The sequence below is a fragment of the Xenopus laevis genome, chromosome 1S (genome assembly GCF_017654675.1).
Source record: "Xenopus laevis strain J_2021 chromosome 1S, Xenopus_laevis_v10.1, whole genome shotgun sequence".
Lineage (NCBI taxonomy): Eukaryota > Metazoa > Chordata > Amphibia > Anura > Pipidae > Xenopus > Xenopus laevis.
This window is the reverse complement of record NC_054372.1, coordinates 11,738,102-11,757,295: the sequence shown is the minus strand read 5'-3', so window position 1 is coordinate 11,757,295 and position 19,194 is coordinate 11,738,102. Positions and strand designations below refer to the sequence as shown.

Below are 19,194 nucleotides of genomic sequence, written 5' to 3'. Positions count from 1 at the left end.
TCGGACGATTCAGCTCTAAACGTGTGTACTGAAAAGAACGATCTTTCTCGGAAATATCTTTTCCAAGAAAGATGATAATTGTAATGTTTATGGCCACCTTTAGACTTTGCTAAAGCATTTGATACAGTGCCACACAGAAGGCTACTGGTTAAATGAAGGAATGTTGGCCTGGAACATAGTATTTGTACCTGGATAGAGAACTGGCTAAAAGATAGACTACAAAGAGTGCTGGTAAATGGAAGTAAATGCATCCCCCATTCATAATCAGACCCTGCAAAGCCAAATATTTTACCCTAAAAAGAACCATTTTGCACAGATGGAAATGTACAGAAAGAAGCCCGGCTCTATTAGATGATAGACACAGTCACATCGTCAGCAACATTTATTTCTGTGAAAAGTATCTGTGTGCGACCCCGACTGTGCTGTACATTGTCTCATTAGTCACGCAGGTGCTTTTCTACAGGAAAGTGCTGAGCCGCAGGATTGCTCAGAGCGGGTGAGATACAATGAATGGGAGTCTCACACCGGCTACTCCGCTCATAGCAATCACTCCTGAACATGTTAAATCCATAATTTTAAAGAGATATAACGTCTGTGCTTCTTGCTACACAGCTGGCGCTTTACCTGGGCTCAGGGATTTTTGTTTTATGGCAAATTGGAGGTTTGTGGAGAACTGTGTATTCAGCTTAAACTCATCAAAACTGCAGCAGCTGTGCCGTGTCATTGCCATTTTAGGCTGCCACTAATATATAGCGTTTCAGTTTTATATCAGAGGCAGCAATCTGAATAGCTCTATACAGGGCTGCCATTGTAATTCATGGGGCCCCGTACAACAAAATTGTCTGGGCCCTGCCCCACCCCAGATCTCGCCCACCCTACAGTTAAGAGATCACAAAGACACCAGCGCTAAAAACGGCAAACCCCCCAAGTTATAAAAACCCATTGATCGCGAGGGCCCCCTTATAAGTTAAAAAAAACTATGGTGGTCAGGGCTCCCCTACAAGTTAAAAAAAATAATTGGTGACCAGGCCCCCCCCCTAAGTTAAAAAAAACCAAAAACATTGGCACCAGGGCCCACATTAAAGTTTTTTTAAAAAAATCATTGGTGGTCAGGGTACCCCATAAGTTGATAAAAAAAAAAAAACGTTCGGGCCCCAGAGAATGTTTTTAAAAAAAAAAAAAAAAACATTGGTGGCATGGACCTATAAAGTACTAAAATATTACATTGGTGGCCAGGGGTTTAATAAAATAAATACACATTGTGTTTAGTGGAACTGAACTTGTGGCTTCAGGACTTCAACTTCGTCTCCTTTTCGCAGCTTCGGGACTTCTACTTCGTCTCCTTTTCGCGGCTTCGGGACTTCTACTTCGGCTCCTTTTGTTACTTCTGGTCTTTTGGCAGCTTCAAGACTTCAACTTCCGCTCATTTCATGGCTTTGGGTCTTTTCAGGGCTTCGGGTCTCCAACCTCAGCTTCTTCCGTTGCTCCGGGTCTTTTCGCGGCTCCGGGACTTTTCGTGGCTTCGGGACTTCAACTTTGGCTCCTTTCGTGGCTTTGGGTCTTTTTGTGGTTTCGGGACTTCAACTTTGGCTCCTTTCATAGCTTCGGGTCTTTTTGCGCCTTCGGGACATCAGCTTTGGCTCCTTTCGTTGCTTCAGGTCTTTTTGCGGCTTTGGGATTTCAACTTTGGCTTTTTTCATGGCTTCGGGTCTTTTCTTGGCTTCGAGACTTCAACTTCGGCTTCTTTCATTGCTTCAGGTCTTTTTGCGGCTTCACCTTCAGCTCCCTTCGAGTCATTTTGTGGCTTTGGCTCTTCATTTCGGTACTTCAGCAGTTCAGCATGGCTTTGGTGCCGTCAAGGGGAGCCAGGCTATTTCAAGAAGTGCAGCACAGCCGGGCCCCCCTTTAGGCCGGTACAACAATACCCCATGTGCCCCCCTGATTGTGGCCCTGGCGCTGTAGGGAGCAATAAGACCTACTTTCCTCATATGAGTAAGTGCTGCAACTGAGAGTCGTGGCACGGAGGGGGGGGGGGATTTTCTCTGTATTTCAGACAGCAGGGAAACAACCAAAACCACTATGAATACTCTCAATGACTTTAATGGGCACTATAGGATCAAGCAGCTCCCACTGAGCGGTGGTGGATGCACCCGCCAGCAGAAAAAATGCGCTCGCTAGATTTAGATATCCCAAGATTCCTAAAGCAAGTCCGTAGGACAGTGGCTGTCAGAATTGTTTAGCTCACGCCACTCTCTAGAGCTCAAAACTTTGGTCATGGCCTCCCCTCAGTTCATGGCAAGGTTACAATTATAGGAACCCCCCAAATTCCACTCTACTTGACCTTCAGGCTGAGCCTCTCGAGACATTGCTCTAATCCCACTAAGAAAGTGTCAGCCTGACAGTTTGGGAACCAGGGTGGGACTGGTGGATCCAGTTTGAGTGTCAGGGTCCTGTAGGTGAATTGAAGGGCCCTCTTGCTGGAGCCGACCTGGTCTGCTGGAGTCAACCAGTCTGGCTGGGGGGAGAGTCTGGGTGGGCCAGGACCCACCGTGTTTTTCCCCAGTATCCAGTCTGGCATTTTTGGGAACCATTTTCTTAGAAATATCATTCAAACCTTCACCTTGAGGGGGTTGTTCAGCTTCCAAACACTTTTTTTCAGTCCAGTTGTTTTCAGACCTTTTTTAAGTTGCTTTCCATCTTTTATTTTTTAATGTTTTCCCAAAAATTTTAATTTAAAGTTCAATATTCCCACCTCTGGAGTTTCAGTCCAGCAGCACAGTGTTCCAGGAGCAGATACTGAACTGTAACAATTTGGTACATTTAGTTGATACATTTCTCATCAGTATCTGTGGCATATTAGTAACTATTGTATCAAGTCTAACAGCTGCCTGTAATGAAACTCATGGATTTTGCTCAGCAGGGACAAGCAAATAAATGTACCAATTTTGAAAAGTTAAAGAGTCGGTGACCCCCTTCACAGAGCTGCTTTAGAAGGTGAAAAATTAAACTTTACACTTCCATATTAGAAACATGGTCACAAATAAAAAATAATTAGAAAAAGTCTTTATTTTTCTCTGAAACCAACTGAACTGAAAAACGTGCTTGAAGGTGAACACCTTTAACTAAGCAGATGTGCATGGTAATTGTAATATCTAATCATATACATACAGGTAAACCGTCTCCACTACATATGTGAAACTAACAGCACTATTGTCTCCTTACTTCTACATCATTCCCTTTCTTTACGTGAGAATTAGATCACCAAGCTTTCTAAAGACCTATGGGTGTATTCCATCTGGCCCTTTAGCTTTGTTCATTTTATCTAAACTGTTTTGGACCATGTATTATGTCATCCAGGGAATGTATGTTAGTGTTACCTAGGTTGTTTCTCTTTGAGTTAACTTTTAGTATTATGAAGAGAGCGATATTCTGAGTTAATTTGCAATTTTAAATAATGAAAGTTTTTTTAAAAAATATGACACGTGCTGTTCTCAGAATTGTCAAGCTGCCCACCGGCTTTCACAGAATCAACTGCAAATACAAAGGATCTGGTGCTACAGATAAGAGGATAATGAAGCTGTAACACATCTGTGCATCTCTAGGGGTACCTGCCCTGTGTTTATATTGTCATTTCTTAATGCTTCATTTTAAGGCTATTGCATTTCCATTTGTCTCGCCCCCTGCTGGTGCCTCCGAATTCTATTTATGCTTCTGCCTTTGGCCCATTCCCTGAACTGCCATTTAACTGTAAATTAGAAGGATAGAGCGTAACTGGCATTTAAAAGTAGCCGTGAATTGCTAATGTGGTGCCGCTATTCAAAAGAGGATCCCGTTCTCAACCTCAAAACTATAGGCCAGTTAGTCTGACGACAGTGGTAGGAAAGCTTTTTGAAGGGTTAATAAAGGATAAAATACTGGACTTCATAGCAAATCATAATACTATTAGTTTGTGCCAGCATGGTTTTATGCGTAGTAGATCTTGCCAGACTAATTAATTTATTTTTATGAGAAGGTAAGTAGAGACCTCGATTCTGGGATGGCAGTGGATGTGATTTACTTTGTCTTTTTTTAACCCAATTTAACTATGTAACTAGAAGGATAGAGAGTAACTGGCATTTAACTGTAGCCTAAAAGGATAGAGAGTAACTGGCATTTAACTGTAGCCTAAAAGGATAGAGAGTAACTGGCATTTAACTGTAGCCTAAAAGGATAGAGTAACTGGCATTTAACTGTAGCCTAAAAGGATAGAGTAACTGGCATTTAACTGTAGCCTAAAAGGATAGAGAGTAACTGGCATTTAACTGTAGCCTAAAAGGATAGAGTAACTGGCATTTAACTGTAGCCTAAAAGGATAGAGAGTAACTGGCATTTAACTGTAGCCTAAAAGGATAGAGAGTAACTGGCATTTAACTGTAGCCTAAAAGGATAGAGTAACTGGCATTTAACTGTAGCCTAAAAGGATAGAGTAACTGGCATTTAACTGTAGCCTAAAAGGATAGAGAGTAACTGGCATTTAACTGTAGCCTAAAAGGATAGAGTAACTGGCATTTAACTGTAGCCTAAAAGGATAGAGAGTAACTGGCATTTAACTGTAGCCTAGAAGGATATAAAGCAACAAACATTTTTTAAAGTAACCACACTGCCATCTAGTGGTAAAGCTCAATATGATTTGAAAAAAATAGCAGAAATGACAAATGATTGCACCGTTCAGGGATTTGAGTCTTGAAACCACTGTTTTTCTAGGTCATCATTCTAAAGCACTTGCAGTTGAAATCCAGTTTCTGTGAACTCCCCACAGTGCAATGGCAAATAAGTACTATTAGGGTAGATCACGAGCCTAAGAGAGAAGGGAAACGTGGCTTCATTCTGGCACCAGGAATGCCTGCAAAGTCACACCCAACACCTGCATTGACTTTATATCATTAATGTTCAAACTGGAAAAGCCCTGAGTAGGTTCAGCTGGCAAGATGGATACTTTAGCAATCTACAAAGGGGCTGCTGAACTCCATAGACTGGGAATTTAAAAGGAGATTTATGTACTTACCATTAAATCCTTTTCTCTCCAGACGTAAGGGGGACACAGGGACCGTAGGGTGAAAGGTCCCTGTGTCCAGTTATTCTTATCCATTTAGGACAACCTCTTGTGTATGTGGTGAAATCCTAAAAGGGCATTTCAGGGAAACAGACCCAGAACCTACCGCAGGCCCCACAAGCTTTAAATAACACCCCTCGGGGAGGTGGAGCAACTGATAAAGAAGACTTCTTAAAGGAGAACTAAAGCCCAACTAAAGAAGTAGCTAGACATGTTGTACATGATGTTTTGTGCTTCTGTACCAGCCCAAGGCAACCACAGCCCTTTAGCAGTAAAGATCTATGTCTCCAATGATGCCCCAGTAGCTCCCCATCTTCTTTTCTGCTGATTCCCTGCACATGCTCTGTGCTGCTGTCACTTACTGAGCTTAAGGACCCACTCACAATATACAGTACACATAGAATAGAAATGTCACAATTTAAGGCTGATTAGTAATTAATACAGATAATTACTACATGGCAGGACAGAAACCAGTGCAATTAGCATCAGAATTTAATAATCAGCAAACCTGTAGCATCAGCTTATATTACAGGGGAAGCTCATTTTCTGCTGGATAATTAGTGACGACCCTTAAGCTTAGCTTCTCAACAGCCAATCAGAGCCCACTGATCATGTGAACAGTTAATTAATTCTGCACTGAAACCCATTTAAGAGCAAACATTTTTTTATATTTAATTTTGAAATCTGACATGGGGCTAGACATATTGTTAGTCTCCCAGCTTCCCCCAGTCATGTGTCTTGTGCACTGATAAACGTCAGCCACACTGTACTGCAAGTTGGAGTGATATCACCCCACTCCCTTTCCCCCCAGCAGCCTAACAACAGAACAATGGGAAGGTAACTAGATAACAGCTGCCTGGTAGATCTAAGAACAGCACTCAATAGTAAAATCCAGGTCCCACTGTGACACATTTAGTTACATTGAGTAGGAGAAACAACAGCCTACCAGAAAGCAGTTCCATCCTAAAGTGCTGGCTCTTTCTGAAATCACATGACCAGGCAAAATGACCCGAGATGCACCTACACACCAATATTACAACTAAATACACTTGCTGGTTCAGGAATGACATTTTATATTGTAGAGTGAATTATTTGCAGTGTAAACAGTGTCATTTAGAAATAAAAACAACATCATAAAAATCATGATAGAATCCCTTTAAAGAAACTCCCAACATGACTAGAGATAACTTGCTGTGAATATGCAGAATGCCTCAAACAAATTGAGTTCTATTGGCCTAGATCAGCAGCTCCCCTACTGTGACTCTGCACCCCCAGAGCTTTTGGCTGGAGAACCCATGTTGAAGGTCAGTCTGGTGATTTTGGAGCAGTGATCCCCAACCAGTAGCTCATGAGTAACATGTTGCTCTGCAACCTCTTGGATGTTGCTCCCAGTGACCTCAAAGCAGGTGCTTATTTTTGAATTCCAGGCTTGGAGAAGTTTTAGTTGGATAAAAACCAGGGACACTACAAAACAGAGCCTTAATGTAGCTCGACAAGTCACAGAGGGCTAAAAAATGGCCAATCACAGCCCTTATTTGGCACCCCAAGAACATTTTTCATGCTAGCGTTGCTCCCCTACTTTTACTTCTGAATGTAGCTCATGGGTTCAAAAGGTTGGGGATCCCTGTTTTGGAGAATTCTCATTTGTGTGCAGAAGACAAAGCAGTGTAAAATGCCCTTCTGAATACTGCAATGGAAATTTACCAACTCTATGTGGCAAGCCATTGGTCAGGCTAAGCCGTAGAGTAAATTCAGCTGGTTCTGTGAGGAAGCATCCAACAGATTTCGGTTGATCAAGATCACCTGATTTGAAACGGGTCTGCTTTAATCTGTCCTCACTTGAGCCCTGACCAAACAAGTCACACAAATCAGTACCTGCACCTTATGGCTGGGACCCATAAACACATTTTGTTTTCACGTTATCAGTTATTGTACAGTTTATAGAAATGCGGAAACATTTAACGTTATAATGTCATTTTATTTGTTAAAACCTACACTGTTTTCCATAAGTTAAACCTTACTTATTTAGTGCTGAACATACATAACTAGACAGACAGACAGACGAACATATACAAAGTTCCACCTCAGTGGGTCAGATCTTCTCCATCTTTAAAATAAGATCATCGCATATCTTGGTGAGCTCATCGTTTTCTTTACTCTGGAAGACAGATAAAACCATGGTTAGAGCCTTGGCATGGTAAATCACCCAAAACAGAGCACTTTGCATTGTACATTAACCTCCCACCCTAAACCAGTCAAGCTCTGAACCTTAAAGGGATATGGTCATGAGAAAAAATGTTTTTGCATCAGTTAAAAGTGCTGCTCCAGCAGAAATCTGCACTGAAATCCATTTCTCAAAAAAGCAAACAGATGTTTTAATATTTAATTTTGAAATCTGACATGGAGCTAGACATTATCAATTTCCCAGGTGCTCCCAGTCACGTGACTTGTGCTCTGATAAACTTCAGTCACTCTTTACTGCAAGTTGGAGTGATATCACCCCCCCAGGAGAAACAGAACAATGGGAAGGTAACCAGATAGCAGCTGCCTAACACAAGAGAACAGCTGCCTGGTAGATCTAAGAACAGCACTCAATAGTAAAATCCAGGTCCCACTGAGACACATTCAGTTACATTGAAGAGCAGAAGAAACAACAGCCTGTCAGAGAGCAGCACATGACCAGACAAAATGACCTGAGATGCACCTACACACCAATATTACAACTAAATACACTTGCTGGTTCAGGAATGACATTTTATATTGTAGAGTGAATTATTTGCAGTGTAAACAGTGTCATTTAGAAATAAAAACTACATAATAAAAATCATGACAGAATCCCTTTAAGCATGCCATTGGGGAAAGCCAGATTACCTTTTGCTCAAGGCTGCGCTCCAGGGACTGAATCTTCATTTGCTCTTTGCGTAGCGTTGCCTGCAGAGCTGTCGCTTCAGACTTGGCTTTACTCCTGACATGAGCAATCTCCTCATTGGCTCTGTTTAGAGAAGAATGTGGATTAGCAACATAAAAGGAACCCAACACTCCCACTACTTGGCAGCAGAATATAAAACCTTGTGTGAACAGATTTGCAGTGATGTAAAATGGCCTGTGGGTAGCGCTATAAGTACATCTTTACCAGGGCACATTTTTTAGAATGCTACGCTAAATATTTTTCTTCCATTATATTAAACCCCTGGCCACCAATGTATAATTTTAATTACAATTTTATTTTAATTTATAGGGGGTCCTGATCACCAATGATTTTTTTTTTTAAACTTGTAGGAGGGCCCTGACCACTAGTGTTTTTTTTTTTTTTTAAGAAAAAAAAAAAAAACCATAAAAACCCTGGCCACCAAATTTTTTTTTTTTACTTTTAATAGGGTACGGACAACTGACAATTACTTTTTAGAACTTATGTGTGGGGGAAGTTTACAGTTTTTAGCACTGTGTGGCCTTTTTACTGTGGTGTGGGCGAGATCTGGGTTTGGGCCCAGAAAATGTTGCACGGGCCGTGTGATTTCGGATGGTGGCCCTGTCTGTGCCAGTTCATTGCACTTACCTATTGAGTTTCTCCTCTGCATGTGCCTTCAGGGCTTGGTAGCGCTGCTCTTCCTTTTTAATCCTTACCAGATAGTCCTCTACACATTTTTTCAGTGCCTCCTCATTCTGCCAAAATATTTGAAAGGGGGATTTAAAAATCTGCATCCTGAATCATGTGCGCCATTACATTTTCCAGAAATCTCTGATCTGTGATATCAACTAAAACTATAAAGCAGTCACTTGAAGGAGAATTCAACCCTTTAACAAAAAAAAAACCCCATACCTCCCACCCACCGAGACCCCCCCTCCCTGCTCCCCACAGCCTGGCTGCCCCCCTGGGAATGCTTTATACTTACCTCTCGGCGCAGATTCTGGCATTGGAATTCACGGCAGCCATCTTCCGTGTCTTCTGTAAGCCGAGTGGGAGATCGGCATGTCGGCGCATGCGCAGTTCGAGCAATTTGCAATTGAAATTGCCGAAGCATCAGAAGAAGACAAAGACCAGAAAGATGGCTGCGTGGAACTCCGATGCCTTAATCTGCACCGAGGGCAAGTATAAAGTTAGGGGCATTTCCCCCCCGGGGGGGGGGGGCATGTCTACATGGGGTGCAGGTTTTTTGTCAAAGGGTTGAATTCTCCTTTAATCTAAAATTCAGCATCTTGCTAATAAACAAGTTGTTTATGGACATGCGACTGACATTATGATGCATGCATTGGCTTTGCTTCCCCTGCTGATTTGCGGTACATGCCGAGTAAGGCAGGTATTTTTGCCCAATTTTCACTGTACAGGTATGGGATTTGTTATCCAGATTGCTCAGGACCTGGGGTTTTCAGGAAAACTGATCTTTCTGTAATTTGGATCTTCATACCTTAAGTCTACTAGAAAATCATGTAAACAGTAAATAAACCCAATAGGCTGGTTTTGCTTCCAATAAGGATTAACTATATGTTAGTTGGAATTAAGTACAAGTTACTGTTTTATTATTACAGAGAACAAGGAAATCATTTTTTAAAAATTTGGATTATTTGGATAAAATAGAGTCTATGGAATCATGCAGAGCTTTCTGGATAATGGGTTTCCGGATAACAGATCCCATACCTGTATACTGTCTGACCAAGCCATTTATTGCAGATGCTGGGGGACACCAACAGAACATGGAGCCATTCATTTAGCTACTAGGATACGGAGTGCTATACAACTTACGATACAGATAATTACACACATGGAGGACAAGCATTGTAACATACTGTACATTTAGAGTTATGCTCATTTGAATTTTTTTATTCTACTAAAAAAATCTATTTTTTTTTAACTGATCCAGTTTCTTAGTGCTTTGAATGTTATCCAAAGGATTTTGTATGCTATTCTTTAAAGAACTAAAGAAGTAGGTAGAAATGTTCAACATGATGTTTTGTGCTTCTGTACCAGCCCAAGGCAACCACAGCCCTTTAGCAGTAAAGATCTGTGTCTCCAAAGATGCCCCAGTAGCTCCCCATCTTCTTTTCTGCTGATTCACTGCACATGCTCTGTGCTGCTGTCACTTACTGAGCTTAGGGAGCCACTCACAATATACAGTACACATAGAATAGAAATGTCACAATATAAGGCTGATTAGTAATTAATACACATAATTACTACATAGCAGCACAGAAACCAGTGCAATTAGCATCAGAATTGAATAATCAGCAAACCTGTAGCATCAGCTTATATTACAGCCAGGGAAGCTCATTTTCTGCTGGATAATTAGTGACGAGCCCTAAGCTTAGCTTCTCAACAGCCAATCAGAGCCCACTGAGCATGTGAGTGTCACAGACACTTTCCAAGATGGTGACCCCCTGTGACAAGTTTGAAGTCCTGGATCATTGCTGCTATTGACAAGCTCAAACTTTAGCCTCGTGCAATAAGTTCACTATATAAAATATGGTATTTTTTAAGCCATATTCATTTTTTAGGGTTTAGTTCTCCTTTAACAGGTGGGGATTGCGGGGGAGAGAAGTGGTTATCTGGGAGAGTGGTTAAAAAAGAGGTTGCAGTAGTACAAGCAGGATAGTATAAGGGCATGGACTAGTGTTTTGGCAGGGGCTTGTCAGTATTAGTAATGAAAAAAAAATATATCAGTTTTGGTCTCTGTATTAATAGGATTTGCAAAGGACATGGATTGGTCAACTAGTCATGGTACTGATCAATACTAATAGTACTTCTATTAAAACGGCAGCTGCTGCCTCCTATGCAAACATTCATAAGTGGCAGCTTATGGTCAGGTCATTTAGAGGCACATTTATCAAGTGTCGAATTTCGAATTCATGCTAGTTTTTTTTTTTTTTAAACTCCCATAAACATGAAATTCGACCAATTGAAATGTATTAATAAAAATCGAATATTCTCAGCTCTGACAAATTGAATCGACCCGAAAACTCTATTCAAATTCGATTTGAATTACAAAAACTCGAATCTAATAAAGAAAAAAACTTAAATGTCAGGAAGGCTGCAAACAACCAAATTGATCCCTGGACCTCTCCCATTGACTTATACAGCGAATCGGCAGGTTTAAGGTGGCGAATAGTCAAATTTGAGTTCCTAAAGGGCCAGAGTATTATAAATCTCGAAATTCAAATTATATAACTCAAATCGAGTTTGGATAATTCATAATTTGAATTTGAGTTTCGACCAAAAAAAAAAAATTTTTTTTTTTTTGAAAATTCAACTTCGACCCGTAATAAATCTGCCCCTTAGAGACAGACACTCACATTCAGGGAGATTAGTCACCCGGCGATGAAATCGCCTCTTCTTCTTGGCAAATAATCTCCCCAAACTGCCTCCCGCATGCTAGTATGTAAATTGCCAGCGGGATGGCACTCGGAGCACTTTGTTTTCCGAAAGTTTCTTCATGAGGCAACTTTGGTCTACTTTGGAAAACGAAGCGAAACGATTGCCATTCCGCTGGCGATTTACATTCTAGCCAACAGAAGGCAATTCGGGAGATTAGTTGGCCCGAAAAGGAAGAGATTTGTCGCTGGGTGACTTATCTTCCCGAATCCGAGCGCGTGTCTCTGCCCTTAATGTTCTCCTCGTCATGCCTCATACAAGAGCTAAACTCAATCAGTAAAAATGCAGAGTAGGGAAACAAGAACAAAGATTATTCTTGCAAGTGCAATTCACATTCCTGAACTCCATTCAGACAATCGAACAAATGAAACTACTGCAACTGTTCCACATACACAGCCACATAACAGCCTTTAGAGAGACACCTAAGTGTTCCTATCCCTGAGAGTTACTGATTGGTAAGGCCTAGCAAATACTTCATCTTCCCATTTGGCTGTTGCATCATTTGAGAAGCAGAAAATGAGCATATTAAAACCACACACCAGAGCAGTGCTTGAAACAGCATTCAGAAACATTTTTGTGAATGTACCACCTTTCATAGTAGTGTAATCTAAAGAGGTTTAGCAATATAAGTAATAAATGCACCACTTATAGCATATCGTTACCTTACGGTAGCCTTCTAGCGCCTCCTTCTGTTTCTCCAATCGCTTAAAGAGCTCAGAGAAGGAAGTTTCCATAGAGTTTAGATCCACCTGCACTTGCTGCTTTTCTTGCAACACTTTATTTAGTTCTAGTTTGGCAGTTTCTTTCTGCCTTTGCGAGTCCTCTGTGGAATATGAAAAAAAAAAAAAAAAAAGCTAGGGATAGTTCGCTATAACTTAGTATGATACAGACTCATTGAGGTGATTTGCGTGGTTTAAACTTAGGTTTTAGTTCAGCAGGTTGTAACTTTACCTAGAATTTGTGTGATGGTGCCTTCAAACTCTGCAATTATTTTCCTGAAACAAAGGATATAGTTATGGAATGTTTCATATGCAACAAAAAGCTAAAGGGTTATAAGGAAATACAGTATTTATAAAAAGTAACAATCCCTAAAATGTTTGAGGGTTCATTATTCTTTTGGGCCTAACAAGTCAAAACGTTTTAATGGGTCTGTAATCAGTCACAGCCAGAAGACTCGCTATTGACCCCTAAAGGGCTTGTTCACCTTTGAGATAACTTTTAGTATGATGTAGAGAGTGATATTCTGAGTCAATCTGCAATTTGTTTTCATTTTTTATTATTTGTGGTTTTTAAGTTATTTAGCTTTTTATTCAGCAGCTCTTCAATTTGCATCTTAACCAATCTGGTAACTAGGGTCCAAATTCCCCTAGCAACCATGCATGGATTTGAATAAGAGACTGGAATATGAATAGGAAAGGCCTGAATAGAAGGATCAGTAATAAAAAGTAACAATACATTTGTAGCCTTAGAGCATTTGTTTTTTAGAAGGGAGTTAGCAACGCCATATGAAAGCTGCAAAGAGTCTGTAGAAAAAGGCAAATAACTATAAAAAATAAATAATGAAAAACAATTGAAAAGTTGCTTATAATTGGCCGTTCTATAGCATTAAAAGTTGTCTTAAAGGTGAACCACCCATTTAAAAACTTTAACCAAAATGTTTAGATGCTTACCCCATTTCAACATATTCAAGATAAAGCTTTTCATGTTTGGTCTTCCATTCCAGTACTTCTAAATCCTTTTCTTGAACCTAGTGGGGGAATAGATAAGTGTACAGAAGAAATACATTATGTTTAGCAAAAAAATATATTTTTTTTGGACAGGCATGTATTAAACAGCTAGAAATAATGGAACAGAATAGGCATAATAGGAGTCTCAGGTATGGGGGGTTATGCTATTGGGGCCACAATGATTCCTCCTTCCATAATGTGAAAATACCTCCAACAGAAAACCAAACCCTGAGTTATGGAACCTTGTACTTGATTTAACTTTAAAGGGATTCTGTCATGATGTAGTTTTTATTTCTAAATTACACTGCAAATAATTCACTCTACAATATAAAATTTAATTCCTGAACCAACAAGTGTATTTAGTTGTAATATTGGTGTGTAGGTGCATCTCAGGTCATTTTACCTGGTCATGTGCTTTCAGAAAGAGCCAGCACTTTAGGATGGAACTGCTTTCTGGCAGGCTGTTGTTTCTCCTACTCAATGTAATTGAATGTGTCTCAGTGGGACCTGGATTTTACTATTGAGTGCTGTTCTTATATCTACCAGGCAAGCTGTTATCTGGTTACCTTCCAATTGTTCTGTTAGGCTGCTGCTGGGGGGGGGGTGATCTCACTACAACAGTAAAGAGTGACTGAGGCTTATCAGAGCACAAGTCACATGACTGGGAGCAGCTGGGAAACTGACAATATGTCTAGCCTCATGTCAGATTTCAAATTTAAATAAAAAAAATAAAAAAAGTTTGCTCTTTTGAGAAATGGATTTCAGTGCAGAATTCTGCTGGAGCAGCACTATTAACTTTCATTCCAAAACGTTAAAAAATCATGGCCTATGGCAACTCCCTGAAGTAATAAGTGATATTGATCTATTCAATTAACTAAAATCTCTATATTCCCATAGCATTGTTCTAAACAGCAAGTAAACTAAACACTGTATATTTTTGTATACTTAATAAGGATGCACCGAATCCAAGATTTGGTTCGGGATTCTGCTTTTTTTCCAGTAGGATTTGGATAAATCCTTCTGGCAGGCCGAAACGAATCCTAATTTGCGTATGCAAATTAGGGGCAGGGAGGGAAAGCACGTGACAAAAGTAAAAAATGCCCCCCCCCAATTTGCATATGCAAATTAGGTTTCTGTTCGGTATTCGCATTAATTTTTCGCAAACGCTTTGGGGGTTGGGCCGAATCCAAAATAGTGGATTCTGTGCATCCCCTAATACTTAAACTTTCAATTTTATTAATTTTAGTTGCTATAAACACCATCCGTTTGCATGCTCCTGAAACAATCTAGCATAAAGCCAGCACAATAACAGCCCTGGAGGAGACAACTACTGGGAACAGCTACTACATTCTAACAATTACATTTATACATTTAAAAAATGCTAATTTCTCCATTATGCAATTATGGGTGGTGCACCCCATTAAAGGGATGCTGAAACTAAAAGCTAAGATTCATGTAAATGAAAAAGTTACCTATAGGTCATGTTGATCATTTTTCCACCAAATAGGTTTGCTTTTGTAAGAGTTACTTAAAGGGGTGGTTCATGTTTGTACTAACTTTTAGTATGATGTAGAGAGTGATATTCTGAGACTATTTGCAATTAGTTTTAATTTTTGTGTTTTTTGCTTTTTATTCAGTAGGTCTCTAGTTTGCAATTTCAGCAATCTGGTTGCTAGGGTCCAAATTACCCTAGCCACCATGCATTGATTTGACTGAGAAACTGGAATATGAATAGGCCTGACTAGAAGGGGGAGTTATAAAAAGTAGCAATAACTATAAATTTGTAGCCTTACAGAACATTTGTTTTTAGATGGGGTCAAGTGTTCCCTATTTGATAGCTGGAAAGAGTCAGAAGACAAATGATTCAAAAAACTATATAAAAGGATACATAAAAAAATAGACCAATCGAAGTTGCTTAGAATTAGCCATTTTATAACATACTAAACGTTAACTCAAAGGTAAACCACCACTTTAATAGTTCCTAAACCTGACGTTTTGCCAACATGACTGTCCCTTTTCAGCTGGTCAGTTAAAGTTTGTAATGCGAACAGACTCCTGCTGCACAAATATGGCAGCCCCCTCGCAGAGAAGCACAGGGGATTAGATATTGTAAAAAGCATTGAATAAATCGTTTTATGGCAAAAGATTAAATAGCATGCAAAGAAAATAGGATTTTTTGCTACTCACCGTTAAATCCTTTTCTCTGTAGTCGAAAGGGGGACACAGGGAACGATGGGGTTAAGCTCCATCCTCCAGGACACTTGGTAATATTAATTAAGGGGCGTGCCATACTTGGCTTAACCCCGCACACTGTGCTGAAGCTTCAGTTTGTTCCAAAGAAAAAATTAACTGATAACTATGACAGAATGAAAGCCAGGGATTATCCTGGACACGACCGTCTGGTCAAAGGCTCGTCCTAGGGCGGGAAGCCCTGTGTCCCCCTTTCGACTACAGAGAAAAGGATTTAACGGTGAGTAGCAAAAAATCCTATTTTCTCTGTCGTCTAAGGGGGACACAGGGAACGATGGGGACTTAACAAAGCAGTCCCAGGAAAACAGCAGGGTGGGACGAGCCAGATTGAACATTGATGCAAAACAGACTAACACCCTGCGGCCTAGAGAGGCCTCAGCTGAAGTGGTGTCAAGTCTGTAAAATTTAGTAAAGGTATGAACTGAGGACCAGGTGGCTGCTCTACAGATCTGATCCATTGAGGCAGAGTTGCGCCAGGCCGCTCATGCTCCCATGGCTCTTGTGGAGTGAGCCGTGATAGTCTCTGGTGGTGTCTTGCCTTTGGAAAGATAAGCTTGCCTGATGGCTTCTTTTATCCACCTAGCAATGGTAGTCTTGGAAGCAGGAAGACCCTTACGAGGACCGGCAGGAAGCACAAAAAGAGTCTGTGATTTCCGAAAAGTCTTTGTCCTATCAAGGTACCACCGAAGGGCTCGGACTACATCTAATTTGTGAAGACGTCGTTCCTTGTCATTTTTGGGATCCGGACATAGTGATGGTACTATGATTTCCTGATTAATGTGAAAGGAAGATTCAACTTTAGGTAAAAATGATGGAACTGTTCGTAACACTGCCTTGTCTCTATGGAACACCAGAAAGGCCGGATCCGAGGACAGAGCGCTCAGTTCGGACACCCTTCTGGTTGAAGAAATAGCAACTAGGAACACTGTCTTGTAGGTGATCCAACTGTTGGAAATAGAATGCATTGGTTCGAATGGGGAATCCAGCAATGCTTCCAGCACTAAGTTAAGGTCCCAACCTGCGACTGGCTGTTGAAATGGAGGGGCTACATGCGCCACACCTTGTAAGAAGGTACGTATGGTGTCTTCTGTTGCTAGTCGATGTTGAAACAAAATAGATAATGCCGAAACTTGGACTTTCAGAGAACTGAGCTTTAGGCCTAATTGTAGACCTTGCTGAAGAAATGATAGAAGTCTGGGTAAATTGAGTTCTAGGGCCGAGACATCTAGCTCCTGACACCAATTATAGTAGGAACGCCAAACTCTGTGGTACGACTTAGAAGAAGTGGGTTTACGAGCTTTAAGCATTGTGGCAATAACTTCTTCTGCTATCCCCTGTCTTCGCCAGATGGATGCTTCAATAGCCATGCCGTCAAAGCGAATAGTCCGGGATTGGGATGCGACACTGGGCCCTGGTTGAGCAGATCTGGTCTGCATTGTAGACGAACTGGTTGGTCTATCGACAAATCCTGCAGATCGGAGAACCATGTTCGCCGAGGCCAATAAGGAGCTATTACAATTACTGTCAGTGTTGACTGCCTGATTTTCTTGAGCACTCGAGGCAACATCGGAAGAGGGGGGAAAATGTATGCCAGGTCGAATGTCCAGGTTTGTGTCATGGCGTCCACCCCTGCCGCTAGTGGGTCTCGAGCCCGTGCAAAGAATGTGTGTACCTTCCGGTTGGATTTGGATGCCATCAGATCTATCTGTGGTTGGCCCCAGAGACCCACTAGTTCCGCAAACACTTCCGGATGAAGTTCCCATTCGCCTGGTCGAACTTGGTTTCGACTGAGAAAGTCTGCCTTTATGTTGGACACTCCCGGAATGTGGATGGCCGACAATCTTACTCGGTTGACCTCTGCCCACTCCAGTATGAGCTGAACTTCCTTCAGTGCTGCTTTGCTGCGAGTTCCTCCCTGACGATTTATGTATGCCACTGTGGTGACATTGTCGCTTTGGATGCGAACTGGTTTTTGGTACAGGAGACATGACCATTGAGTTAGCGCTAGTTTTACGGCCCGTAATTCTAGTATGTTGATGGGGAGTTTGGACTCCCCGTGAGACCATTGACCTTGTGCTGATAGATTGTTCCAGGTTGCACCCCAACCTTTTAGACTGGCGTCTGTGGAGATGACATTCCATTCCGGAGTCGCCCAAGATTGTCCCGTGATTAGGTTGTCCATCCTCAACCACCACTGAAGGTTCTCCCTTGTTGTCTGGGAGAGATTGACCACTCGAGACAGAGGTCCTCCCTTCCAAGATGATAGTATATTTGCTTGTAAGGCACGAAGGTGAATCTGAGCAAATGGTACCGCTTCGATCGTTGAGACCATGAGACCCAGAACCTGCATTGCCATGTGTACGGTAGGATTCTGGTGTGATAGCAGTAACCGAACTTGCTTCATGATCTTGTGTTGTTTCTCCTGTGGAAGGCATACCAACTGTGAGATTGTGTTGAACTCCAAGCCCAGAAACACCATCTGATGGCTTGGTTGAAGGTTGGATTTTGACCAATTGATGGTCCAGCCGAAGCTCTGCAACAGTCGGATCGACTTGTTTAGGTCCTCCTTGGCCTTCACTTCTGATCTGGCTTTGAGGAGAAGATCGTCCAGATACGGAGTCACAGATACTCCCTGAAGCCGTAATGTTGCTGCTGTGACCGCCATTAACTTGGTGAACACCCGTGGGGCCGAGGACAGGCCGAACGGCAGTGCCACAAACTGAAAGTGTAGATTTGCAAATGCGAATCGGAGATATTTCTGATGAGGGGCCCAGATGGGGACATGGAGATAAGCGTCCTTGATATCTAATGACATCATCAGCTGTCCTTGTTCCATTCCCCGTATCACAGAACGGAGAGTCTCCATCTTGAAATGAATGGAACGGATAAACTTGTTTAGCAGTTTGAGATCCAGCACCGGCCTGAAGGACCCGTCCTTCTTTGGCACTATGAACAGATTGGAGTAGAACCCTGAGAATCTCTCCTGTCTTGGTACTGGTATAATTACTCCGGTGCGCTCGAGATTGGCAATGCAGTGCAAGAAGGCCTGAGCCTTTCTGGGATGAGTTGGAACTGTTGACATGAAAAATTTTCGTGGAGGCGATCTTGTGAAATCGAGGTGATAGCCTTCTGAGACTATTTCGTTGACCCATGCATCTGTTGAATGATGGATCCACACCTCCCGGAATCGCAGTAACTTGCCCCCTATTTGCACTAGCGATTCCGGAGGGAGTGCCCCGTCAGGCTGAGGCAGACTTATCTCCTGCTGGTTTGTTGAATGTTTTGTTGGACTTCCATGGGGTACGACCTTTATCACTGGTCTTCCCTCGAAAGTGCGAACGTTGTGGTGGGCTGCTTTTACGTGAATAACTGCCGCTTTGCCCACGAAAAAACCGTCCACGTCTGGTTGTTCCTGTAAACTTGCTCTTCCCTGAGGGAGAAAGGTGCTCTTTCCCCCCGTAGCCTGTGAGATTATTTTCTCAAGTTCCTCTCCGAATAGTCTATGTCCTTTAAATGGTAATGAGGTTAGTGACTTCTTGGAACTCAGGTCAGCAGACCAGTTTTTAAGCCACAATGTTCTGTGTGCCGCAATGTACAGTGCTGAAGTTCGAGCTGTGATTTGCGAAACATCTAGAGTAGTGTCACACAAATAAGCTGATGCTTCCGCAAGCGTCTGTGCTGAAGACAATAGATCAGTTCTGGGGACTCCCTCTTGGATGTCCTTGACTAATGATTCTGACCATGCTTGAATAGCTCGGGAA

The 19,194-nt window shown here is 41.8% G+C and overlaps 1 protein-coding gene across 2 annotated transcripts in view; it reads right to left on the bottom strand.

The window, feature by feature from the left end:
• Nucleotides 1–7,049: 7,049 nt before the first annotated feature.
• The window catches only part of tacc3.S (transforming acidic coiled-coil containing protein 3 S homeolog), a 28,297-nt gene continuing 16,152 nt past the window's right edge, over nt 7,050–19,194 (bottom strand). For both annotated transcript variants that reach the window (NM_001088495.1, XM_018234296.2), the window contains 6 exon segments: nt 7,050–7,250; nt 7,964–8,084; nt 8,649–8,755; nt 12,119–12,279; nt 12,408–12,451; nt 13,127–13,203. In NM_001088495.1, coding sequence (NP_001081964.1) covers nt 7,185–7,250; nt 7,964–8,084; nt 8,649–8,755; nt 12,119–12,279; nt 12,408–12,451; nt 13,127–13,203 — 576 coding nt within the window. In that variant the 3' untranslated portion in view covers nt 7,050–7,184.